General features: G+C 44.1%; 1 protein-coding gene across 8 annotated transcripts in view; it reads right to left on the reverse strand.

Annotated features, from left to right (window-relative positions):
• The window catches only part of LOC102950578 (interleukin-36 gamma-like), a 72308-nt gene extending 46638 nt beyond the window's left edge, over nt 1-25670 (reverse strand). For 2 of the 8 annotated variants that reach the window (XM_042981974.1, XM_042981980.1), the window contains exons 1-3: nt 25073-25669; nt 23132-23241; nt 21624-21686 (exon numbers count right to left, since the gene is read on the reverse strand). In XM_042981974.1, coding sequence (XP_042837908.1) covers nt 21624-21686; nt 23132-23210 — 142 coding nt within the window. In that variant the 5' untranslated portion in view covers nt 23211-23241; nt 25073-25669. The other 6 variants (XM_042981979.1, XM_042981976.1, XM_042981982.1 and 3 more) reach the window with 6 other exon arrangements.
• Between the last annotated feature and the right edge of the window lie 1654 nt (nt 25671-27324).

Below are 27324 nucleotides of genomic sequence, written 5' to 3' on the forward strand. Positions count from 1 at the left end.
GAACTTTTAGCCCAATGATCCACATCACACAAAATGCAACAGTCTTGAAACAAAAGATGGTAAATTGAACATCACCAAAATTTTAGAATTTTGGACAAACTTGACAAAACACATAGGTGAAAGTTAAAAGAAAAAGTATGTGGGAGAAAATATGTGCAACGCATCCAATAAGCTAATACCTAATATTCAAAGTTTTTAAATAGTTCCTACTAATCAATTTTAAAATGTAAGTAATTTTATAGGAAAATAAACTACAGATGTAAAAAGCATTTCACTGAGAAGAAAATATAAATATCCAACAAATAAACGTAATTATAGTTAACCATACTAGTAATTAGCAAAATGAGAATCAAAGCAACAATGAGATTCCATTTCCACCCAACAGGAAGGCACAAATTAAAAAGGTGGTAGGTGGGGCACGAGGGTGGCTCAGAGTTAAGCGTCTGATTGTTGATTTTGGCTCAGGTAATGATCTTATGGTTGGTGGGATCGAGCCTCGCATCAGGCTCTGGACTGATGGCACAGAGCCTGCTTGGAATTCTCTCTCTGTCTCTCTCTCTCTGTCTCTATCTCTGACTCTTTCCTATTCACACATGTGCACTCTGTCTCTCCTCTCTCTCTCTCTCTTTCTCTCTCTTTCAGGAGAAATAAACTTTTTTTTTAAAGATGGCAATGGCGGTGAAGAAACAGATTCACTCACTGTATGGATGAATGGGAGAATTAACACAGCCTTTTTCGAAGGCAATTTTGCAGGAGCTATGAAAAAAATAAATGTGTGTACCCCTTGACTCCTCAATTCTACTCACAAGAACCAATCAGCTAAATTTACTTTCAGCTTCAAAAGCTGGAAAAATCCAGTTCAAAGTGATCAAAATATTTACTAGATCCCGTCATTGGCAGTCTAGAAGTAGTACAGGATCAGAATGGCTGATACGATAATTCCACAATGTCAGCAAGGATCAGCGTGTATTTAGTTCTCTCTGAACTGACGTTCATTACTAAGGCCAGGTTCCCTCATGTCTGTAAGATAATTTTCTGTGAGAATCAGAACTGTATGCTCAGTCATTTACATCTTTTCAAGAGAGAGAACGTCTCTCCCACATCAAAGTCTTTCAAGTCCGCTTGGGCGAACTTGGGAGGCATGCTGTGCCAATCAGGTCCTAACAAGAAACATATGACACATTCCGAATTTGGCAATTTGAGTTAAATGTAATAAAGGAGCTATTTATAAAGATATGGGCAGAGTATAGGGAAATCCCAAGGCATAGCGCCCAACCCCAGGGCTAGTAACGATAGGATACACCCCTTCCTACCCATAGGCCTGAATGGACAAGAGGAGGAAAAGGTTACCAGAACCCACAGAGAGAGCTTTGTGGAAATGACAACGTAATAGGAGCCATGACCCTCCTCAAGAAAAATAGACTGGGGTGACCCCAGAGAGAAGGAATCAGGAATACCCTGAATAGCTCACACAAGCTCCTCACAAGGTCTCTAGTTTGATAACCATGGCTGCCTTCTTCCACTAACTATCACATGTTCCCCTTGTCTCTACGGGTACCTCAGCCTGATGCTCTTCTTCTTCACCTGGAGTGGGAATCACATCTTTGCTTCTGTGGACTCTTAAGTCCTTGGTGCTTTTCTTTATTGGGTGCTACAGTTTTCAATTGTCTGAAACTACTGGGCAGAGAAGTAATAAGACCTGCTTTAGGGAATCCCTTGGGTCCCAGACACAGTCCTATTTACCGCCACTGAGTAGCAACAACCTAGTTTTCCCTGAATAGTCAGCATCAATCACCCCGAGCAGTAAGATCCCTCCTTTCTACCTGTTTATTCACTGACATGAGGGGCCAGATGGCTATCAGGCATCCCAACCTCCAATTCCTCAGATCCTGACTATATTCCCTAAGGGAAGCATTTCTTTCATTCCTGGGCATTAGAACCTCCTTTCCATGGAGGCTTAGGTCCCAGACGAAGAAGAAAAAGCTCCTACAGTATGTCATTTGGTTTAACAGGAAGAGGAGCTCTCTCCCCCATTACACCCTTTGGTTCTTGAACCTCTGCATTTCCGTCATGAGGAAGATAGCAACATTTACAAACCAGTGGTTTAAGGAATACACTGCTTGCAGCAAGACAGAACTCTCAGTGTTGTATTTTAGCCGGCACCACATTTGACTCTTCAAAAGACCATCCCACTATTCTATCAAGAGAGCTGCACATGGTAAAGCTAATGAATTATTACCTGAGTGTGAGTTGTTGCCATAATTCCTTTACTGAAAAATGTAACTCCTAGTCAGAAGTGATGCTGTATGGGACATAGATAAAGTCATTCAGTAAGTCTACAAATGGCGTTCCTGGCAAAAGTACTATGAGTTGAGAAGACAAACCAATACACAAAATGTATAGGTATCCAAGAAGAAAGCTTTGACTTCATAATGGAAGAATCCAATATAAACAATCTGCCAATAGGGAACTGGGTGGTTTCACCAGGAAATGGCGCCATACCAGGGGTTTTCTGTGGATCTATACTGATGGTGGTTTGGGCACTGTGCAGTGGCAATAACCAAATCAAACTTGTTGAAAGGAAATCAACCTGCTGAGTCCAGGCATAACCTCCATATCTGCCACCATGGTCACTTTGTACATGGACCCACTGAGTAGGCAAGTGCCTGGGGGAAGATTGACATCCACAGGTTGGGACACCTTGACCTCTCATTTATTGACAGCATCCTCTCCAGTAGATTCCCTTTGGTAGGCCCTTATTTGGAACACAAATATCTTCACATTCCATGTCCATTCTGAGAAGTTCATCTGCATGCCACTCTCCACACCTCCTTGCAGCCAGTTTTCTAATCGTTTTCTTTCCAAGTCCCTGCCCAGCTAGCCAACTCATTAGCCCACAGATTGATGTAGATCTGTATCATAGATCTCCTCCGACATGAAATGAATAACCAAATATGCCATCTCAATTTCTGCCCAGTGGGAGGATTTCCCTTCATCATTATGTTTCAGGGCAACTTGAAGGGGCTATCGTGAAATGACAATAGCCCCCTATTTCCGGCTGGGACCAGCATACTATGCAGACCCATACATACATCCAATCAGGCCTACCCTTTTTCTCCTTGATGTTTAGATCTCCCCCATAAGATTCTGCTGTGAACTAAGAAATAGTTGGAAAAGCTGTAGGAGCAAATACTGTGGGAGTCTGAGCTACCAGTTTATGGAGTTTACTTCTGCCTTTCAGATATGCTTGGGCCTGGTCTCCTATGTACTATTGTTCTTTAAATAGAATATCCTTGTGCCTGTCCAATTTTATGGTTTGGCCGATCAGGTCATTCCAAGCTCATGGTGGGCAGTTAAGCTGGATAGTCATTTCATGTCTCAGTTAGGAATTCAGACTCCGTAATGAACAAACAGCAATTCAGGAGCTGATTTTCAGCAAAGCAGAAGAGGACTTGGCCTTACTCTAAAACCCCAGGGATGTTCCCTGTCATCCTTGAGCCTGGGGCTTGTAAGAGCTCCATGCAGCACCTGTATCTGCCACAAACACTTCTAAAACCAGTGGGTTTGTTCTTTTTTTTTTTTTTTTAGGCTTATTTTACTTATTTGGGGGGGGGGGTTGGAGAGAGAATGCACAGGAGGGACAGAGGGAAAGGGATAGAGAGAGGAGAATCCCAAGCAGGTCCCACACTGTCAGTGCAGAGCCCAATGGGGGGCTCAAACCATGAACCATGAGATCATGACCTGAGCCAAAATCAAGAGTTGGATGTGTATCCAACTGAGCCACCCAGGCGCCCCTGGGCTTTGTTAATTCTTAAGGCCCAAGGGGCAAATAAACTTGCAGCTAAGCCTAGACCTTCGGCATAATCTATTCTGGCTCTAGGACCCATCAAAACTAGCAGCTTTTTGAGTTACTTGGTATGTGGACTGAAACAACATGCCCAGACAAGGAATGTTAACCCTAAAATCCAAAGAGACCCATTAAGCATTTGGGGTTTTGTCTGTTTGTTTTCACACTGGGAAATACAAGGTCCAACAATTTGTCTATAACTTTCTAGGGGACATTCTGAGATGTCTTAGACTACTGGACCCCTGGAAATTTCATCAGTATAGCAGACCTCTGACTGCATTTCACTAGCATGCATTTATCTTTCTAAGGCATCTAGTGTGTTTGCTATTTCTAGCTTACCAGATACAATTAATGTCATCAATATAATGGACCAGCACCAGGTCCCCAGGTCTTACTATCATAAGGAATTAGAGAGTTGGTATAGATGTGAGGCAATACAGTCTCGCATGTGAAGGCAAACTGCTTCTGGTCATCGTTGCTCTTAGCTATGGGGTTTAAAAAACATTTTCCAGGTCACTAGCTGTATACTAGATCTCAGGGGCTGTGTTTATTTGCTCCAGTAAGGACATTACGTGCCGATCTGCAGCTTCAATTGGCTTTACAAGCCGGTTAAGTTTATGATGATCTACTGGCATTCTCTGCAACCTGTGCAGTATTTGTATCAGCCAAAAAGGCAAGTTAAATGGGGATGTGAAATTAATACCCTTGCATCTTTCAAGTCTTTGATGATGGCACTGATTCTAATAATTCCACCAGGTGTGTAGTATTGCTTTGGGGTTTTTAGTTTATTATCTTAGCAGGGGTGAGAAAGAATCCTCAGGCTTCCCCTTTGCATTTTCTTCATAGTAAGTAACCTTCACTCTATGAGAAGGAACCCAAAATGGGCCTGCTGCCAATCACTACATTTATTGATTTAAATTAGATAAATTCTAAGCCTGAGAAAATAATCTAAGGCTGGGTCTTCAGACAGACATAGATCCAAAGTCCATCTGTCTCCTGGCCTTTATAATCTTCCATGTGGCTTGACGGACCACAGCAGCGTTTTGCATCTCTGGGGATCAGCATCCATATGGAGCCAATATTTGAAACCCCTGGAAAGTCCTTCTGTCTTCCCAGCGCACAGTCCTCTGATAAATGGCCACAAGTGTCTCTGGGGAAGGCTTAGGGGAAGGAAGAGTCCTACTTGTCTACCTGTCACCTTGTATGAGTCTGCTTGGGCTGTCATAACAAAATACCACACAGTAGGTGGCTCAAAAACAAAAATTTGTTTCTCACAGTTCCGGAGGCTGGAAGTCCAAGATCAAGGTTGGGGCAGCTTTGGTTTCTCCTGGGGCTTCTTTCCTTCTGGCTTGTGACCCCTCATGGCCTTGCCTCTGTGCATTCGCATCCCTGGTGCCTCTTCCTTTTCTTACAAGGACAGCAGTCATACTTAGATTAGGGCCCCACTAGTAATGACTTCATTTAACCTTAATCACTCCTTTAAAAGCCCTATCTCCAAAAATAGTCACTTTGAGAGTTAGAGATTCAACATATGAATGGGGGTGGGATGGGAACTATTCGGTCTACAACACACCATGCAAAATTCTTCTTCAAAGGGACCTGGCCTTTGCCTCAAAGGGCTTCAGGTGTGTGATCTTCCTTAAATCTGGTAAGTGGGTAAGAATGAATCCTCACTATAAGCAATTCAAGTTAGGTTTTCTGCCTGCCACACCTAGATATTTTTTCTCGTATATGTGAAGCAGCACCTCAGAAGGATCTCCAACTATTTCATTTCTAGAAACCCTAAGGTGAATTAATCATTGCCCCAGTGTGCTGATGTTCTACATACATATGAAGCTCAGGTTGAGCCGCTGCTGTACCAGAGGCTCAGGGACATGCTGGGGATGTTGGAACACATCTATTGTGTTTAACCTAGCTAGCTGCCCATTAATCACCCCCGCCCCCAAGGATGACCTGAGGGACCAATAGCCAATGTGTTGGCGAGGGGCGTTCTAGTCTCTTGAAGAACTCACTGGTAGCTACCCTGGCCAGGCTGACAATGATGGTTATTTAAATTGCTGCCATTAGAGGAAGCTAGATGAATGAAATGTGTAAATTCCCTGCACATTTTTTCAACTTCTTCTATTATTATTTCTAGTAAAAAGTTAAAGAGAAGAGTAAAATGCATGTATTATGGTAAACTGGTAGGGTAGTTGGTTTGGTAGTGTTGATTCTTTGATAATTGTTCCATGCAAATAAGGTGTTTAGACTAATGAAAAGGAAAATTATCAGGTTGGGCAAATCCAAACTAAGGTGTTCTCTAGCATACGGCCTAATCGGTGATTTAAACATAGTTTCTTGTTTGCTTTTCCCCAAACAAAAAAAAAACATTTGTCTTGTCAATATGAGACTTTTCAGTTTTAATTAAAATTATCTATTATGCTGTTCAGAAAACAAATCTCTGTAAAGTATTACTCTATTTATATATAAATACATAAAGGCCTTCTGAGTCCAGAGAATTAATTCTTCAAACTTTAGGTTACCTTTATGTTTAGGGATGTTTCAAAACAAATAATGTGAAATACTTAATAAATTAAAATTTTGGTAACAGGGGTGCCTGGGTGGCTCAGTCGGCTAAGCATTCCACTCTTGATTTCAGCTCAGGGCATGATCTCTCGGTTCATCAGATCCAGCATAGAGCTTGCTTGGGATTCTCTCTCTCCCTCTCTCTCTCTTTCTCTCTCTGCCCCTCTCCCCCTCAAAATAAATAAATAAACTTAAAAAAATGGTAACAAATTTATTTTCTTAAACAATTGAATTTCTAAAATATTCACAAGGTATAAATACAACATCTTGGATGATATTGGCGGGAGGGGGTGGGGGGGTGGGAGGGATATGATATTCTGAAACCCTAAAGGCTACTGTAAACATTCATGTGTAAATCTTGTATGGAATGCAATTGCTGGATCATATGGTCAGACTCTGCATTTAGCTTTGTAGAAAAACAAAACAAGACAGAACAAACTGCCAGACTGTCTTCCAAAGAGGCTGTACCATTGTGTACTCCCACCAGCAATGATTCCTGCTGTTCCACATCCCCACCAGCATTTGGTGTTGTCAGTGTTCCAGATCCTGGCCATTTCCATAGGTGCGGAATAATCTCTGTTGTTTTAATACGCAATCCCCTAATGACATATGATGGTGGAATATCTTTTCATATACCTATTTGCCACCTGTATGTCTTCTTTGTGAGGTGTCTGTTCAGATTTTTGGCCTGTTTTTAATTGGGCTGTTTCCGCTCACATTATTGAATGTTAAGAGATCTTTGCATATTTTGAGTTTCACCTATGTCTTTTTACTTTTGTTAACATGGCTGCTAGAAAATTTTTAATTCCATGTGTGGCCATATTTGTGGCTCACCATTCAGTATGTTTTGGTTGGACACTAGTCGAAAGATGCAGCTTGGGTGCCAGAAAGACTGAGGTACCACATCAGTGAAGGGGCAGCCACTTGGTCCAGCCTGCGTGGAAGGGGCAGGGGCTGAGAGCCAAGGCAAAGCACAACATCTTATTGTAACACTTTTGACATACTCATTTTTTCAACCCTAAAAACCCCAACCTTAAATGTACAGGTTTTTGAAGTTAATTACCAAATAATATGTGCAACTGGCATAATCACCTAATGCCTCAGCTTCCCTCTCCTGTTCTCTGACCCAACCACGTCGGGCTCGGGGGCTCAGTTTACTTGCGTCAAACCCTCGCCGACTGGGCGGTCCTGCTCACTTCAGATTCTCCCCAGTACACCTCTGCTCTTGCTACTGTCCTCTCTAAAACCTTCAATGACTCCCCACTGCCTGAACAATAAAGTTCAAACTGTCTGGCATGGCTCAGGACCTGGCAAGGGATAGAAGTACACTCAGAAGTTGTACACTGGGGAGAACATAAGCAAGGGAGTATTTACAAAAGTGCAGGCAGGTTTAGAGAAAGCAACAGGAGATGGTGAATCACAGGAGGGGGGAGCTGCCAACAGCTGGAATCCCCTATCCCCATGCCCCAAGGAGAAGGGGCAGGGGGACCTGCCAGTGACTGGTATACCCAGAGGTGAAGCTGTGGCTTCTCTATCAGAATGGAAAGCAGGGAGGGAAAGCAGAAGGGAAAGCAAACGTCAGGGAGGGATGTACTCTAACTAAACTCTCCTCCTCCGTCTGATTTCCCATTGCCTCAGCCTACGCAGGAGACAGAGGACAAGAGACCACTGAAGCAGCCCACGAGATCAGTCTCACAGACAGAACAGCCTCCTGTGAAGACACAGGACACACCCCCCCGGGTTCCTGGCTCAGCCCATAACTGCCCACCTACCTCCAGGCACTCCCACTCCAGGCTGTCCACCTCACTTTGTCAAGAAATCTCTCTGGGGGGCCTGGGGGGCTCAGTTGGTTAAGCGTCTGACTTCAACTCAGGTCATGATCTCATGGTTCCTGGGTTCAAGCCCCACATGGGGCTCTCTGGTATCAGCACGGAGCCTTCTTTGGAATCTCTGTCTCCCTCTCTCTCTCTCTCTCTCTCTCTCTCAAAAATAAATAAACATTAAAAAATAAATAAATAAAATGTTAAAAAAAAAAAAAGAAATCTCTCTAAAACTCAGACCCGATCACACAACTCCCCCTAGGAAAACCTTCTTCACTATCCACCCAGCAAGTCCAAGCTCCCATCATGAGACCCTAAGACCTGTTATGAGCTCAGTTCACCACCTCGCTCACCATAACTTTATGAATGCAAGTGTTTGGTTCATCACAAACCCCTTCAAGTGACATCCTCTGTCCCTGGATGCTGCCACAGAGAGGGCCTGGCTGCCAAGGAATCCACCGTTTTCAGCTTTCAAAGACTTGGAGCTAGGCTCTGGTTGAGTGGTCAGCTGTGCCTCCTGGGACCAGCAGAGGGCACCCTGACATTGAATGCCATTGAATGGCCAAGACTCTGGAGACCACATCCCGGGAGGGGGGCTGCTGGAGCTCTGAATTCAGCGTGGCGCCTGAAGGCAAGACCTTTGCAGAAAGCTTAGAATCCTGCTTTCAAACTTCTTTTTTACTGCGGTCCATTTGGAAATACATTTTACCTTGCAACCCAGTTCATACATACATGTAAATTTATTGTCCACTTGCATTGCTAATTTACCAAATTCTGACTGATGGAATTTCACAATGAAATGAATTTTCAAAAAATAAAAAATAATTTAACAACATTAAATTTAGTTAATCAAAGTGGACCTTTGTTGTTTATACCTTCAGCAAATTAGTGTTTTAAATAATTTGCTTTTATATAACTGAAGACTTTTTTGGCAAAATATTCAGATTTTTAGTTACTGAATACATGACACTCTTTAAAATGTAGGTAACAGAGGCACCTGGGTGGCTCAGTTGGTCAAGCTTAAGACTCGTGATGTCAGCTCAGGTAATGATCTCACAGTTCATGGGTTCAAGCCCTGCACTGGGCTCTACACTGACAGTGTGGAGCCTGCTTGGGATTCTCTCTCTCTGCCCTTCCCCTGCTTGTGTTTTCTCTCTCTCTCTCCCTCTCTCTCTCCACCCCCCCCCCACCACCAAATCAATAAATACACTTTTTTAAGATGTAGGGCAACAAAATATTATGACAATTTGACTGTGTAAGGTCATAAAGGCCTACAGCCTCCTTAAAATGAAACACCTGATTTTCATGAGTTACTTATTTTCTCAGGAAAAGGGTGTGTGAAATTTTAATGAAAACTAGAAAGGTATCGGATTCACAAGTCATTCAGATAAAAATGTCTGTAGGGATTTGTAGGGATAAAACTGCCATCAAATCTACAACATGTTAAAAGATAAACTGAGAATTTATTTGAGCAGAAATTACTTCGAATCAAACAGCATCCAATCCCGCAGATAGAAAGGAGCTCTGAGGAGCTGTGCAAAATGAAAGACTTTCATAGGCAGAAGGGAGTGGAAACAGGGAAATCAAAGTTGGCAGAAAATCAGGTTGGTTATTGATTGCTGCAAGGTTACTTTCCCATAGGGGACCGTAGGAGTCTCAGGCGGATTAGCTAGCCACTGCTGATCAGGTGACTCCCGACTGACTGGGTTTTTTTTACCCCTGGTTTCAGATTTACCCCTCCATTTCAGGGAGAGTTGAGACTGTAATTGAGCCTCAGTTTGGTGACCTGGGGCTTAGAATGAACAACTCCGGTTTGGGCCCGGTACCTTGTTTTATAGGAGACACAATAACAATGATCTCATATTTGGATTCACGCTCCAAATAATTATCTTCCTTAGTTTGCATGAAAGAGATATCACCAAGAGCAGGAAACAAACTATGGGGACACCTTGCAAGTGAATGGAGATTCCCAAAGGGTCTACAAATGCAAAATAAGAAACAATGATTTTGTGAGCTTGGTTACAACTGGAGCTAGTCACAAAATGATGCAGTTAACAGTTAAAGGCAAATCCCTCACACAGCCTGTGTGAAAACTGTTACTGTTTGAGACCAATGGAGCAAAATGGAAAGCTTCCATTCTCAAATAATAACTACTAATAGAATATTAACTTCAATTTATCATTTCAGACTGGGGTGCCTAGGTAGCTCAGTCAGTTAAGCATCCGACTTCAGCTCAGGTCATGACCTCGTGGTTCGTGAGTTCGAGCCCCAAGTCGGGCTCTGCGCTGACAGCTCCAGAGCCTGGAGCCTGCTTCGGATTCTGTTTCTCCCTCTCTCTCTGCCCCTCCCCCCACTCACACTCTGTCTCTCTCTCTGTCGTTCAAAAACAGGTCCAGGTGCAGACATGACTTACTGGGAGGTTTCTCCCAATCTGAAGACCTGTGAACTAAAGAGACAAGTTATCTGTCCACACTGACCCAACATGCAATGGTGAATAGGCATAGAGTGGCCACATGAGATCTTCCTGTTAAAAGGAGACCGTCTAGACATACATAGCATTCCCTGGTTCATAGCAGTTCGGAAGTCCGGCTGGGAACATATCACCAATTCCTTGACTAGGGACCCCCCCCTGGGCCTCAGGAGCAGGTTCTAGCCCTAGACTATCAGTTCTACCCTCTGAGTCATCTTTCCTTTTCCATATGGAACAGCCGATGTTTGCAGCAGAGCAGTTTTCTCAGCCTGTTTCCTTCCTGCCCACTGACAGCTGGAGGTCTGTGTTAGTTTCCTATCACTGCTGTAAAAGAGGCACCACAAACTTCATAACTTAAACAACTCAAACATGATCTTACAGTTCTGGAGGTCAGAGGTGGAAAACAGGTCCCACTGGGCCAAAATCAAGATGTTGGCATGCTCTCTCTGGAGGCTCTAGGGGGGAATCGTTGCCTTGCCTTTTCCAGCTTCTAGGAGTCACCTGTGTTCCATGTCTCCCTTCCACCTTCAAAGACAGCAATGGCTAGTTGAGTCTTTTTATTTTTTTTAAGTTTATTTATTTTGAGAGAGAAAGCAAGTTGGGGAAGGGCAGAGAGAGGGAGAGACAGAATCCCAAACAGGCTCCGCACTGTCAGTGCAGAGCCCGACACAGGGCTTGAACTCACAAACTGTAAGATCATGACCTGAGCCAAGAGTCAGACGTTTAACCCACTGAGCCACCCTTAACCTAATCACACCTGCAGACCCTTTTTGCCACGTAAGGTAACATATTCACAAATTCTGGGATTAGGATGTAATCTTTGGGGCCATTATTTTTATTGTACTTATATATATTATTATACTATATATAATTTATATATTATTTATTATATTTATATATTATATTATATATTTAGTATATAGATATAGATATATAGATATAACATTTATATAACATTTTATATGTTAAGGCCCCTCTTTATTTTTCACTTCTCTGTCCCTTTCAGTCCAATCTACTTTAATTCTTTTAAAAATGTTTTGCATTCTCAATTTAGAATCAATTCCATTAGGGGAAAAACACACCTACATTTCTTTTCAAGACAGTTTTCTCCACCTTGTGTTACCTGTGAGGCTTCTGGTTCTTAAAGGACCTTTCAGGCATGCCCTAAATCTCTCTGAGGTCTTACAATTTCCCACTGGTGTGCAAGAACACATATTTTAGGAGACATGACGTAAAAGCTACCAGTCCTCTTTTATCAAAAAGACAGGAGATAACAAGTTAGTGTGAATGTGGAGAAAAGGGAACACTTTTACACTATTGTTGGGAATGTAAAATGGCACAGCCATTATGGAAAACAGTATGGTGGTTCCTCAAAAAAAGTAAAAACCAAATCCCACTCCTGGGTATGTACCTGAAGGAACTGAAATCAGGATCTTGAAGAGACACACCCATGTTCATTGCAGCATTATTCACAATAGCTAAGATATGGAAGTAACCTGAACGCCTGTAAATGGATGAGTGAATTAAGAAGATGTGGTATACATATACAATGGAATAGTATTCAACCATGAGAAAGATGGAAAACTTGCCATTTGCAACAACATGGATAGACACTGAGGGCATTATGCTAAGTGAGATAAGTCAGACAGAACAAATACTATATGATATCTCTTGCATGTAGAATCTGAAAAATCAAAAACCTGAACTTGCAAAAACAAAGAGTAGAATGGTTACCAGTGGGGAAACTGGGGAGATGTTATTTAAGGGGACAAATTTGCAACTCATAGATAATCAAGTTCTAGAAATCTAATGCACAACATAGTGATGATAATCAACAATACTATATTATAAACTTGAAAGTTGCTAACAGACCAGATCCTAACTGCTCCCAATATAAAAAAAAGAAATTATGATTATGTGATATGATAAAGGAGTGTTAGCTAAATACTGCAGTAATTATACTATAAAATATAAATGTATCAAACACATTGTACATTTACACAGTATTATGTATCAATTATATCTCAATTAAAAAAAAAAGTTGCCCATCCTTAAGACCTGGGAGTGGCCAGGAATGGCAAAATTCTACTTCATTCTAGTAAGTATTGGTTAAGCAATCACAGAGCCCACCCAGAGTCAAGGGGAGGAAACACTGACCATCCCTCTCGTGGAGAAGAATGTCAAATAATTTGCAATATATTTAATCTGCTCTACCAAGGAGCTATGGACTAATTGTTACTTTCATTATTTCACATCAATCCACTCCCATTTTATTGCTCTTGATGAGGCAATAGTAAGAATGGCAGCTGGGTTCCAAGATCTAGATCAAGTATCCTGACCTCCAGAAGAGTGGAAGAACTGTGGAAGTTGCTGGTCTTTGAAGGCCTGGACTCAGAAACTGGCAATCCTTCATTTCTGTCATATTCTATTGATCAATCACAGAACCTGCACTGACTCAAGAAGAGTGCACATAAATGCCATCTTTCAGTGAGAGAAATGTCAAGGAATTTGCATTTATTTTTAATCTGTCATAGTCTGCCTTATTTCTCTTCCTCACTTATGCAAAATACACATATACCCACCCGAGGGCTCCCAAAGTCTCATCCAGTTAAGGCATCAGCTTGATGTCGGACCTCATCATCTAAATCAGGGAAACTATGGCCTGCCCACGCATTTACACATTGTGTATGGCTGCATTTGTGTTACAGAGGCACAGCTGAGTAGTCATGACAGGGGCCATATGGCCTGTGAAACAGGAAAGATTTACTGTCTGGCCCTTTACAGAACAAGTTACGCATCCCTGGTCTAAATCATCTCCCAGTGGGATTTCCAAAGGACTCTGGAGTCAGAATAGTCAAAGAAAAAAACAAGGTCAGGAAAGTAGTTCTTCTGCTGATACAAACTTGTAAACATGACTCATCTTGTATCAGAAAATCTAGGAGGGGAGCTTAACTGCTATCAGAAACTGTATTGCCTGATGGTGCAAACTGTTTCCAATTAGGAGCCCAACCCTATAGAACAATGACTCTTCATCCTGGCCATACGTTAAAATCACTTGGGAGCTTTCAAAAAATACCAATGCCTGGGCACCTGCCAAACCAATTGAGGCAGTCACTGGGGATGGGACCCAGATCTGTAATTTTAAAGCTCCTCAGGTGACCTAAAGTCAGTAGGTGACACGAAGAGGGTACAAACCATAGATCCATGCTAAAGGTGTCATGTTTATGGAGTCAGAAACAAGGCTATGTTTGTTTATGTTTATATATAATTATATAGTATAAATGCTAATCCACAAGATAATCCTACCACATCAATCACATTTTATATGTGTTGCTTGAAGTAGACTCAATCATCAGTCCTATATGTGGGCTCATACCCTCTCCCGTGCAAAACCTGAATTCAACCACTGATGTTTGGTCATCTTCCCTATCAGAGGTGGCACAGGGACAAGTTCCTTGTCTAGAACTGTCCCTCACCCCCATTTCCCATAGGCTGGCTGACCAACTGAATCCCTAAACCCCCTATAGTCAGGCAGATCCTTGGTCACTGCTGCAGTTCGTCCTTCTCACTCAGACAGGCTCCACAGAGGTGGGCACAACCCCTCTGAATTTTCCTCAAGACTCCTGCCATCTCCATACCCTTCCTGACACAAAGCTGCTGCTCCTGGGTGCTTCCTGCCTCACCCCATCATCAGCACCCTTTCACTGTCCTCACCGTCGGTCCAGCTGGTGCCCAACACAGCAGAGATCCATGCCACCTGGGCATTGCTGATGTCATGGGCCCACCAGTGAAAGGGTGCAGAAGAGACGGTTATCAATACTAACACTACTACTACTACTAATGAACTTTCATTGAATCCCTTCTCATTCCTCATATCAATCCTATGTAAGATAACTTTTATGATCCCCATTTTACTGGTGGGCAAAATGAAAGTGGAGAAGTTTAGTAACTTGTTCAGATTGCAAACAACTGAACAGAAATTTGGCCCCAACAGAGTCTGACCCCAGAGTGGTGTGGTTAGTTACCAATGTTCCCTTACGAATGGGTCAATGAGTTGGAGTGAAAAACTAATGAAAGAAATACATATTGCCTGAGCCCAATGGGCAAAGTGGGGATTCAAGGCTGGTGAACTGAGGTATGTTCACTACTCACAATCTCTGGTACTGTTTTTCAGGAATAAAAATCAAATCCATAACCTTAGATATGCATACTATTCGAGACCCGAACCAGTAAGTTCTGGTTCTAGAAAGCAGGGTGCTCAAAGCAGTTCCAGACAAAAGCACCACAATCCCAGGTGACTCTCCACCTTGCTTTATTCAGCAGAAATGGTTCTCGTTCTCTCTCACTTCCCACCTGGCCTGTATAAAGCCACTCTCCCCATGCAGCCCTCAGCCACTCTCTTCTCTGGGATGGGCAAAGGACTGCCGCCTGGGGAAGAGCCTCGAAGACCAGCTAGTGGTGGGCAAGAGTGGATGGCCCCAAAGGGCTTCTGGATCTAAAAGAAGCTTACGTGGAAGGGTTGGAAGGAAGAAGGAGCCAGGGGGAGAAGGAAATTCCAAGAATCGGAATGTTCTTGGCTCCTGGGCCAACTCAGGTGTAAGAATTTGATGACGGTGCTAAAGGAAAGAGGGTGTTGTACCAGAAATGTCAAGAGAAAAAAAAAAAAAGATCATTTTTCTACGACTATGGCTGACCCAGTTTTCTGACTTTTTCCACAGACCTTTTATATATCAACTTCACACTCAGAGAAGCTCGTACCAAGAAAGATCACTTTTTTTTTTCATTGTCTCTAAAGGAGAGCCCTGTCCTTCCTGTGATAGAGTCAAAGAGCCAAAGCATCTCTCATTGCAAAGGAAGGTAAGAGATGTGGGAAAGAAATGTCCCCTGTCCTCCCAATTCAGAGAGGTGGGAAGCCTGACTGCTAAGGCTGAAAACCCAAACTTTAGCAAAGATTGCCTGATCTTTCCTTTTTTCCTTCACAAAGTAGCCTGGCTACCAAATAAATTCTCCTTTGTATTTCAGAAAAAGAACATCAAAGAACTGAACTCACTGAACAATGAGGATCCCTTCACCTTCCTTAAGGAACAGTTTGGCTCCTGTTTCACTTTGGAGTCAGCTGTGCATCCCAGATACTTTGTCTATACTTCCAACATACACACAGACAACCTGTGGGAGTGAGGAAAGATCTAGGGAAAGAAAAAAACACTCAATTCAAATTTGAAAACACCGATGTGAATCTCAATACAGGAGGAGACTGAATACACAAATATCTGGGACAACAGAACTCAAACCCTCAGCTTCTATAGCAATGGGCCCAGAGTCAGAAGTGTTCAATGGCTGCCAGCTTTTCTATTTTTGTCCTCACTTCCATTTCAGGACCAATCAGAGAAAGCCAACTATGCTCTTCAAACCAAGCACCTAGGATGCCCCAGCTCCAGCATCCCAGACCAACAACGCCAGTCAATAGGTACCTTTTTTACCATAAAGCTTACCCACTCCTCTGTCTGCCTTTGAATCACTGCCAAATGCAAGTGATGGAGGCTTGACTCCTCTGCTACAGCAAACTCTGAATAAATAGCTGCTGTGTGTTCTTTGAGTAGTCTTCATGATGAGACCTTCTCTAAAGTCCTGATATAGAAGGGAAGCCATTTTAGATTTCTAAGTCAGCATGACTGTACATAAACTTTGTTCCAACCCAAAGCCTGATTTATGGCCCATCAAATACACATTGTACACCTGCCTTGTAAATGCACAGCCTAAGGGAAACCACCTTGTCCTTAAGATCCCTATCTCCCTGCATTCCTTGACATTAAAACCTGTGATTCCTACCTATATGTTAACCTGTTATCTTTTGGGCTTTTGCAAGCTGTAAAAAAGAATATAGCCCTGTAAAAACAGTTTATTCTCTGGAGCACGTTTTTCCCTGCGAAGAGGGTGTTTCCCAGGCAACTGTCCTAACTTAGGCTCAAATAAAACTCTCTTTCTTTACAAAACAAAAAGGTTTGTTCATTTTGTGTCAACATTTATCTCTATAGACAATAGCAAATAATAACATAGCTTCCCCCCCCCCCCATAACATGCTGTCTTCACCCAGCAAGCATGTGGGCTTTGCTTTCAGTGTCATTTGTCCCTTTATTTTTTTTAATGTATTTATTTAAAATCAAATGAGTTATCATACAGCATATCATTGATTTCAGGAATAAAACCCAGTGATTCATGACTTACATATGACACCCAGTGCTCATCCCAACAAATGCCCTCCTCAATACCCATCACCCATTAGGTCCATCCCCCCACCCAATGCCCCTCCAGCAACCCTCAGTTTGTTCTCTGTATTTAAGAGTCACTGGTGGTTTGCCTCCCTCTCTGTTTTTATCTCATTTTTTCCTTTCCTTCCCTTATGTTCATCTATTTTGTTTCTTAAATTCCACATATAAGTGAAAGCACACGGTATTTGTCTTTCTCTGACTTATTTCACTTAGCATAATACACTCTAGTTCCATACATATTGTTGCCAATGGCAAGATTTCATTCTTTTTGGTCATTGAGTGATACCCCTTTGAATTAGCACCCCTTTGAATCAGCATTTTTGTAAAGTGTATGTCATTTGGGCTATAAAAAGTAGAGTGTGGTTAATTACAAAGTTCTAGGTGAAATAAATTTCTGGGAAGTGATGATCTCAGTGCCTGTGGGTTTGCTGCCTTCCTAAACATGCCCAACCTCACCCAGGTGCTTCTGTTTTTCGAGATATAGCCAGGCTCTACTGGTTATCTCCTCCAGGAGGCCAGCCTGGACAATGCAAGCTCTGTAATAAGTGATCGTGTAGATGCTGGTTGAATTCTAGGAAAGTTGGTCCAGCTGCAGGTGCATTGAGAGAGGTCCAGTGGGGTCCAGGGTCCAAGGGGTATGGCAAGGTACTGTCTTTGAGTCCCCCGTGGGGGAGGATGGGGCAGTGGGTGTGAACAGGTGGGAGGAACCAATAACAAAGAACCTGGAGAAGCTGCTTCTGGGAAACCTGAAGGCAGGCACAGGTCCCTCATGACTCATCAGGGTTTAGGTCCAAAGCAAGGCAAAGTCCAGATGCTAAAGTGGGGTTAGGCTGCCAGGCAGGCAATCAGGATAGGAACTCAGGAGGCAGGTACAAATTTGGGGGCAGGGGAGGTTGGAGGCTTATATGGGTTTGGTTTTTTCCTAGGCTGCATGTAACAGATCTAATGATTAAAGTCTGGGTGATTCCTACCTGCTCAAAAATTGTGATCTGCACTGGGAAAACCTAGTGAAAATTTGGAGTCTGGAGGTTGGTGCCTCCTTTTGTTCTGTTGTTGATCTTTCCTCTTGTATACTTTTTTTTTTTAATTTTTATTAAAAAAATTTTTTTTAACATTTATTTATTTTTGAGAGACAGAGAAAGAGCATGAGCAAAGGAGGGGCAGAGAGAGAAGGAGACACAGAACTTGAAGCAGGCTCCAAGCTATCAGCACCGAGACATGGGGCTCGAACTCATAAACCACGAGATCACGACCTGAGCCGAAGTCGGATGCTTAACCGACTGAGCCACCCAGGTGCCCCTCCGCTCGTATCCTTTAGAAAGGCAAACCCTGTTTGTATCATCTTAAGACGAAAGCCACCAGGTTACTGAAACACTATGCCTTTCCTTTAGAATTCAGTGAGCTATGCTATTACTTTCTAACTGAAAATCTTGATACACAATTAGCTTACTCATTTGATTTATCTGCTGATACAGAGTCCAAAACAACATGACTAATATCGAAAAATTAAAGTGACTTGATGAATAGCCAGATTTAACAATTCAATTGCCTTTTTCTTTGACTACAACCCAAAGAGAATGTATAATCAACATTACTTTGTAGTTACGATATTTTCAAGAATTCTCCACTTTGTATGGTAGCGTAAGTAACTTAACTAATATTTAATGTGTTTTGTTTGTGTTTATTTTCATTTTGGGAGTTCTAGCGACTGACACCTCTTGTTTGACAGTGGCATCGAGCCACCGATGTGTGTTGTGAGAGGTCCTTCAATTTCATTATGCAGCCTTGAGATAATTCGGAATGGGCTCAGATGAGATCATAAATATCCTTAGTCTGATACTGGCTGGAAGACGGACCGGACCTAACTCTTAAGGGACCATGCCTAGTACACTGGAATAAATATACTTATATATTTATTCTTGAAGGACCATGCTTCATAAAGATGTGGGGCCCCACATCTCATCTACTATGAAAGCAGCCACTTTGTAGCTTCTATGGCCCATGCATTAACAGTTGTCTTTCTCAGCCCTGCGGAGCTCCAATAAATAAATAAATAAATAAATAAATAAATAAATAAATAAATAAAATTTTAAAAAAGAAAGAAAAAAAGGAGGGGGCGTGATTTGCAGTGAACTTAGATTGCAGGCGGCAGACCAGCCCCCTTCCTTAGCAAAGCAGTGTTTTCCCTCCATCTTGTTTGCTACCTGGTGAGTGCTGGTCTAAGTCCATCTTTCTCTTAAAGGATTTTGCTGACTGAGCCAGGAAGTAATTAGCACATACTAACATTATGAAATTCGCCTTGCTTTTCCTCTCCTTGGCAGTCTTTAGTAATATGTAGGCTACGGCTACAGTTCCAGAAAGCAGATCAGGGGCCAGGATCTGCTTTGGGGCTGTGTAAAGAATACGTTTCTCTTCCCAGATTTCCAAGGAAGAGCTCCCTCCCACTCCCACCCATCCCCAGAGAACTGGTTGTCAAACATTTGCCAGCGCATCGCTAGGTGTGTGTCTGCTGGGATGGGGGTGGGGCGTGGCAGTTGGGCGAGCCACACAATCCACTGGAATGTGGGAAGAAACCACTAAATGTCAGTTCCTATTTTATTTAGTCTTTGTGAACTTTCTACTTTTGTGTAAGTTTCATAATGGACTAATGCCCATATTTCAAAACGGAGTGCCCTCAGTTTTGTTTCATTGATTGGGGTAACTAGGATCCAAAATGCTTGGAGGGCACCACTCCTAAGGCTATTATCTCTGTGCAGTTAACTCATTGCCAAGCAGAGTACAGGATGGATACGGGTCTTCTCCTTCTATTCCCAAGACACCTTCTTCTTGCCCTCACCTGCCTCACCCTACCCCAGGATCTTGGATGGGGGCAGGAGGAGTGACCAGCTATGAAAGGAACCTCTGATTAGGGTGCTTCTGTTCTTGCTACAGATTAAATTCCCTGAGATTGCCCTTTTACAGGCAATCCTTTCTAGCCCACATGCAAGGGTCTCAGCCCTAGCCCTCTACCTTCCTGTGGCCTCAAACATCACAGCCCACTCAAAATTTCTCCCACTCCAAGTCTTTCTGCCTTATAAGCAATTTAGCATGTAAACACTATGGGTTTAAAACCCGATGTAAACACATGGGTTATCCACTTTCACAGATAGGTTCAATCCAAATTCCCATCACTTACTACTTTAGGACCTAGGAAAAGTAACTGTATCTCTCTAAACTTCCTCCTCTGTGAGAAGGGGGTAATAATAGTATCTCCCTGGAGGGGGTATTGGGAAGATTAAAATGCTTATTCAAGCGAGTAGCACTTAGCCAGGTATCTGAGCCATATAAAAGACTCAGAACATGTTGATCTTTATTCTTCTTAACCCTCTTTCCTGCAGCCTGTCACTGGGGGCATCATGCTGTCAGCAAAGCCTTGGTGGGACAGATCCTTAGAGGGCCAGTGGAAGAGTAGAGTGGGGTGGGCGAGAAACTAGGTAGGAAGTACCTAGGAGACTACACAGGAAATCATCTGATGGGTGACATTTTAGGACCATGGACGCCTGGTCCCCCCTGCCCTGAGATTCCGGTTGGTCTGGGGAGACACCCACACATGCTCTGTACGTTGCATGTCCAGCACTAGCTTTGGGCTGTCTTCCTCTTAAATATTTCCAAAACCTGTCCTTCTTTTCCTTCTCTTTCCCTCCCATCGCACCCTGAGTCGCGCCCCCCATCGTCTCACACTGAGGCTTGTGCCGGATCGTCGTTAACTGGTGTTCTCGCACATCATTCCTGGCCTGACCCGCGTTCTTCAGACTCCCTTCTCAAGGCCACATCAGAGGTGTCCGTGTTTTACTGTGCTAGTAATTATCTCCTCTGGGGAGTCCGTTCTCAAACAACAGCGGGAGCAACAGCAGCAGTGGGAGCGGCAATAGTGCCTGACGCAACCTCCCTCGCAGAGTCGCGGGGGGCTGGCCGTACGCCTGTGCGCGCTCACCTCGGGTTTACCAGCGAGGAGGGTCACCCGCACTAGACCTGGGACTCAGGCTGAGGCCTCCCGACTCTGCCTGTGCAGAGGATGGTGACGGGGAGCCTTAAACCTGACTTGGGCAGACAGCGGTCACAGTACCTTTAAATTCCAGCATCTGTCACCAATACTGCCTGTGTCACCTGGGGCAGGCAGCCTCCCTCACGCCTTTAGTTTCTGCCCTTGAAATTTCTTAAGGTTATTGTGAGGTTCATGCAGTAGCCTGTGATCTAGATCTGTGAGGGCAGCCAAGGCACGCTCCGCGGTGAGGGTTTCGCGTGCGCCCTCTGCTGGTCAAGTTTCTGTTTTTCGTAAGTTCTTTGAGAAGGTCCGCCTTGCCAGCCTCATGGCAAAGGTCAGAAGAAGGGCATGGAAGAGTCCTAGGCTCAAAACCTTTCTTCTCCTGGGCCACTCAGTGATATGTGTTCCCTGCACCTCTCTGGAAAGCCCGAGGCCCATCCAGGGTTCATCTTTCTTACTGACCCTCCTGAGATTCGTTTCCACAAAGGAAAAGCCTTCGGCCTCATCCCAGCACCCTTAGGTACCCCCAGCCTCTGATCCTCTGACGCCCCTACGAGAACATCATGGCACCAGCCTCGTGCCCACCCTCATCTGTCGCCACCCTCATTGGTTCACCCAGGGGCCTTACTTGAATAGGGAGAGCTTTGTGAGGTGAGGCTCATGTCTGGCTCCAGGGGGCTTCTGTCCAAGTCTGGAATCAGAGACAGTGAGGTTAGCACATGACAATTGGGATTTTCCAGGGATTCAGGAACATCAGGGGCCATTTAATGCTTTACTTATTGTTGTATGTTTTGAGAAACGCTAAAGCAAAGAGTAATGACAAAAAATAGCCTTCCTGGTCAAAAATGGTAGAAATGGAGATGAAATAGAACGAACTCAGTTTCTGGATGCAGAACTCTGTAGAAGCCTTAGTTATTAAAAACACATGCGTTGCATTAATTCAGGGGGTATAGGATACATTGCCCACAGTACTCTGAGAGTAATCTGGAAGCTTCTAGCTGATAAAACATTAAGTTTGAGAAATGCCTGAATGAAATCCCTGGTCACAATCCAAACAACCTTTGCACATGGAGAGCACATAGCACCTAGGGAAGAAGAAAACCCAAACGCTGTGCTCTGGTATGAAGGCAGTCTTGGCCTTGCCCACTGCTTGGCTGTAGTGACTTGCCTTGTAGTGTACTTGACTGCCTCTCACCGCTCTGAGCCTTCCCTTCCTTGTCTGTCCCTCCAGCTCCGACAGTCGATGCTTCTAAGAAGCAGGAAGACTGCACCTTGGTGAGGAAAGATGGTGGAAGGTGGAGCTGCCCCAGACTCAGTTCAGACAGAGACTCTCAAGGATTGTGTTGGAAGTCAGAGGAAGCCTTTACTGCTTCCACACATGCCACAAACAACGGCAGAGTTAGGAGTCGATATCACCATTTGGAGTTCCCCAAGGTTGCATAATTATAGTATCTGGTGCTTGGACCTTCCTGGTGTCCACTCCTGCTGCCTAAGGGACAGGAGGTGCATGGTGGCCTCCACATGGCCTGTGTTCCAAGAGCAGGAGCAGCGCTTTCCAAACCTCTCTGTTGGCAGATCCATATTTGTCAGACAAATGTCTTACTTTTAGTTTGGGAATTCTGATTTCCACGTGTGAGTTGAAGGCCCCTGTTACGTGCCCCTCCCTTCACACTTCATGCACTAGACAGTCATTTGGGTCAAAAGCCTCCTCTTTTCATATGCCTTGAGCCAACACCAACACCAGAGTGCCTTCTTCCATGGGATGATCGAAAGTCCTGAGCCAGGGTACTTTTCCCACCCGAGACCCAGACAACTTCTTCTACTGCAGGGCCTTCTCCTCTGCCTGGGCAGGCTGGGGGAGGATTCAGAACCATCCAGCTGGTTCACTTCGAACCCCCAGATCTCCGGGTTAAGGTGATCTGTTTATCTATCACCTTATGCACCTAGGCACCCATGACAGAGCTTCATTTTCCCTTCAAGGACTTCTCTGGTCTAATGCATTTGCCAGAGAAGTTCTCAAAGGTCACTTACCATGCAAGGTCAACAGGGAGGAACCGGTCTGTACACAGACCTACAAGGTCCTGCTTTAGGAGTTATGTTTTGGTCCTGGTATGGATGCTTTTGCAAGAATCTTACCTTCTGAGCAGCACTGGGGCTCGTCTCCTTCCTGGTCTTCAGACTCCATTTTCACACTTGAGTCCTCCAAAAATGACATATTTAACACAATGAAATGACTCAACAGGAACCTGGGATTAAAGGCAGGAAGGAGGTCAGTTATGACACTTCCGAACCCAGGAAACCTTGCTGGGCACCACAAGTGCTTAGTAGGCCATCAGCCTTGCTCTCTGCTCAGAAATGTTTGCTGTGTCCAGGAAGGCCTTGTAAGAATGGACCATGCTCCTCCTATCACTCCTTCTTTGATTTTTGGACAGCAATGCTTTCTAAACAGTGGGTCACAATATCATTTTCATGGATCCTGACAACATTTGATAAAAATGAAACAGAAAGCTCAAAGTGTATTGCTCTAGTCCTGGGATTACCAAACTAACTACAGACCACAGGACAAATCTGTCCCACTGCCTATTTTTTTTTTAAGTAAAGTTTTATTGGAACACAGCCGTGTCCTTTTTTACATGTTGTCTACGGCTGCTTTCTGGCTTCAACAGCAGAGATGAGTATTTGAAAGACAGATCATCTGGTCAGCAAAGCCTAAAATGCTGCTGTCCCAACATTTACAGAAAAAGTTTGCCAACCCTCTGCTGTAGTCTAATCTTTGCAAAGAAAGGCAGGTTTTTTTTGTTTTGTTTGTTTGTTTGTTTGTTTGTTTGTTTTTGTAGCCTCTTGTCATAGAAAACTGAGCCTCCAAAGGTCCCAGGAGGCTCAGCTCCTAATGTCTTGGGGAAGGGATGACACAGGAGCTCTTCACTGGGAGGACTTGGAGGAGAGAGATTTCTAAACACCCCTCAATTCTGCAAGTCACATTTCACTCACTTCACAAAGAACTTTCCCCAACATTAGTTCAGAGAAGGAAGTGAGGCAATAATTGCTATCTCCATTATATAGATGAAAAACCCAAAGGTAGTAAATTCTCAAGGGTCACACCACTTTTAGTTTGCAGAGATGGGCAGTTTGTGTGGAAGCCCAATCCCTTGAGAAGGGCTTAGGAGCAGGACAAAGGGGGCTAAATGGTTTTGCAAAAATAAAAAATGGCAAGGAAAGGCTCCAGGGCTTGGCAGCAAGGACAGTGAATGATAGGATGGCCACAGTGAAGGATGGCCACTGGGTGGCTCTAGGGGGTGGGGACACCCGACAGATCTTTAAGGGCATGGAGAGTCACCACTTGAGTTTAAGTTATTTGCTATTTGGCTGCATTCCCCACATCTACAAAGCACAAATCTCTTTGCAGTTTGGGGCTAGATCAAGGGACACAGGGAATTGGTGGCACTGGAGAAGTCAGAGAATCTGGCAGTCACATGACATTAGACAAAGAAATGTCTGGCAGAAATGTAGGTACTAAAATACATGAAGACAGTGGTGGTCCTGGTGGGGGACAGAATGATGCCCACAGGCTGAAGTACTCGGGAGATCCCTGTGAGCCACTTCTGGAATTTCCCACCTGTATCCAAATAAATGCAGGTGGTTTCCCCAGAGCTCCCTAGAGAAGCGGTGCATTCAGCCATCTGAGATCCATGTCTTTTCACCTAAGAACACTCAAAATATTTAGGGTCCCCAAATCTCTTTTCTGAAGACCAGTACTTTCTAGATTCTTCTTCTCTAGCAGCTGAAAGCAGAGAAAGCTAGCATTAGCAGGGCTGGCAAGTTTCCTAAGCTCAGCGTCTGCCTGGCCCTCCAGCAATGCCCCACTTATCGGCAGAAGCCCCCCTGGAAGACATTCAGGCTGCTCATGGGGCTGAGAGCAAGGTGGTCTGGGCAGGTGTCAGAGATATCACTTAGAAAGTCAAGAAATCCACAGAAGGGCATGCTTCTAATGGGAAAAAAAGCAAGGCAGGTCCAGATGCTGTTCTGCTTCCCCATCTATGTCAACTGGTCTCTTGAACCCGCATCAGTACCACCTACCTGCGGCAAGGGTCCCCACGCTCTGTGGCTCCTGGAGCTCTGCTTGTCTTCTCCCTTCAGAATCTCTGATGTGGAGGGGCCAGGTCTGGTCCTCGTTTTGAAGAATCGGTTTGGGAGTGTGTATGCAAATGTAGCAGCACATTCCTTTATCCAATAATAAGCAGCATCTTAGGTATCAGTCATTACTCATTGCCTGCCATTTTCCACCCCAAAGGAATAAACAAATTCCTGTGGAGTAGTGTCACTCTGCCAAGGACTGTGCCACATCCATTCAACACGTTTCAAGGCACTTGAGACAGGCTGTGTGGCTGCCGGTCCAGTGCAACAGCGAAGGTGTAGGAAAGAGACACGAACGAAAGGAAAGGGGAGATGCAGTGTCCAGCCCGGACACCGAGCCTGGGAGGTGTGGGCAAGTCCTTGTCCTCATGGTGGTTCTTTACCCCAGTCCCAGAGTTCAGCCAGGTGGGGCCCCACGTCCCAGAGAAAAACACTGTCCTTTCACCTCTCCTTAAAGAGCACTCCAGGACATCACTGACACCCCCATCCACATCTCCTCTGTTCACTCTTCTTCAATGGGGACATGCAACACATCCCCAGCGGACCTTCCTTGATCAAGCCCACCAAGAACTGGCTTCTTCCTACAGCCTGTTGGCTATTTACTTATTATTATTATTATTTTTTTTTTTTTTGGCATTGCATTGCATTTGCTCTTGTCAGTTAATAAGTATGGTTGTGTTTTACAATGCTAAAAACAGCTGGTGCACTCAGAGGAAACTCCACGTGACCAAGCAAGGTCATAGCCACTGGGTCACCAGCAACAGCACAATAGCACAGGGGCAACAGTAACAGCCACCACGGTCCTCTGTGTGCTCTCAGTAATCCAGGGCTGGACTAAGCCCCCTGCATTCCTTATGTCCCCAAATCCTGTGCTGATTCCTGGGGCTGGGGCTGTCCTCCCAGCTTCCACTGTAAAAGCCAGAGCGGTCTACCGAGGTTAAGCAATTTCCCTGAGATCACGAACTGAGTTCCAGGCAGCCTAGGCTTTTCTGAGAATGTTGCAGCTCTGTCTTTTAAATGGGGCACAGACTAGGGTCTTATCTTCAAACCTTCTTCCATGCTCACATCTACATAACACGCAATGACAGGAATGTGTCTGACAAATTATTTTCCTTCCCTATTTACAATGCATCCTGCCTTTCCTAGTCAAGATGATATCTCAAATAGTATTTCATCTCATCAGTACTTTTCTGTTATTTTTAACTGCCGCAGGGTATTTCATTATTGGTCTAAAGATCTGAAAAATGTGATTCCCTTGATAGCTGGAATAGAAATCTCTAAATTGTCTATTAAATGCCTAATATAGAGAGATCTTCGGAGAATTTCTTGATAAGCCTTTGGGATAGGGATGAGATTGTGAAGGAAAATGTGAAGTTAAAAAATGGGAAACCCAACTGAGTATAAATTCTGTCATCCAACAGTCAAAGAATTAGAATGTTACTGAAATCGGTTTGATTCCTGCATCCTGCATCACCATAGGATGCTGGCACTTCTCATGATTTGTCCAGGCACGTACAGCAGGAGAGGCAGCAAGGTGAATTCCCTGCCGTAGAACTAGCCAGGCCTGAGGAGCTGGACAGTGCTTGAGGAACAGAGACAGCTGCAGACGCCCACAGGAGACATGCAGCCTGCAGTCCAGAACATAGTGGCCAAAGGAGAGTGGGAATGCTCTGTGGGAAGGCTCCCACACAGATAGCACCAGGTCCCAACAGATGGGAGGGCACAGCAATAAGGAATCCAGGTCAGGTGGTAGCCACATACCCAGCAGACCATCCAACCAGCATCTGAGAGGCCCATAAGCAAGGCCTCATCATTGGCACGAGGTTCAGGAGACTGGCAACTTTCAAGAGTCCATAGTGTTAAGTAGTGAGTAGGAGCGAATCCAGAATAGAAAAGAGAGTAAGAAAGCAGAGAAAATTATGTAAGTTCATGTTTGCCATAGGAAAGTTTTTGGAAGTCATTAAAGGGATGGCTGCAATCCCCATTATTAGTGTTGCTATTAGCTAAAATCTCCTGACTGCCAGTCTGCTCCCTTTCTTTAAAAAAAAAAAAAAAAATGTTTATTTTGAGAGAGTGAGAGAGAGATAGGGAGGGGTAGAGAGAGAATCCCAAGCAGGCTTCCCACTGTCAGTGCACCGCCCGATGCGGGACTCAATCCCACAAACCTCGAGATCATGACCTGAGCCAAAATCAGG

Source organism: Panthera tigris, chromosome A3 (genome assembly GCF_018350195.1).
Source record: "Panthera tigris isolate Pti1 chromosome A3, P.tigris_Pti1_mat1.1, whole genome shotgun sequence".
Taxonomy (NCBI): Eukaryota; Metazoa; Chordata; class Mammalia; order Carnivora; family Felidae; genus Panthera; species Panthera tigris.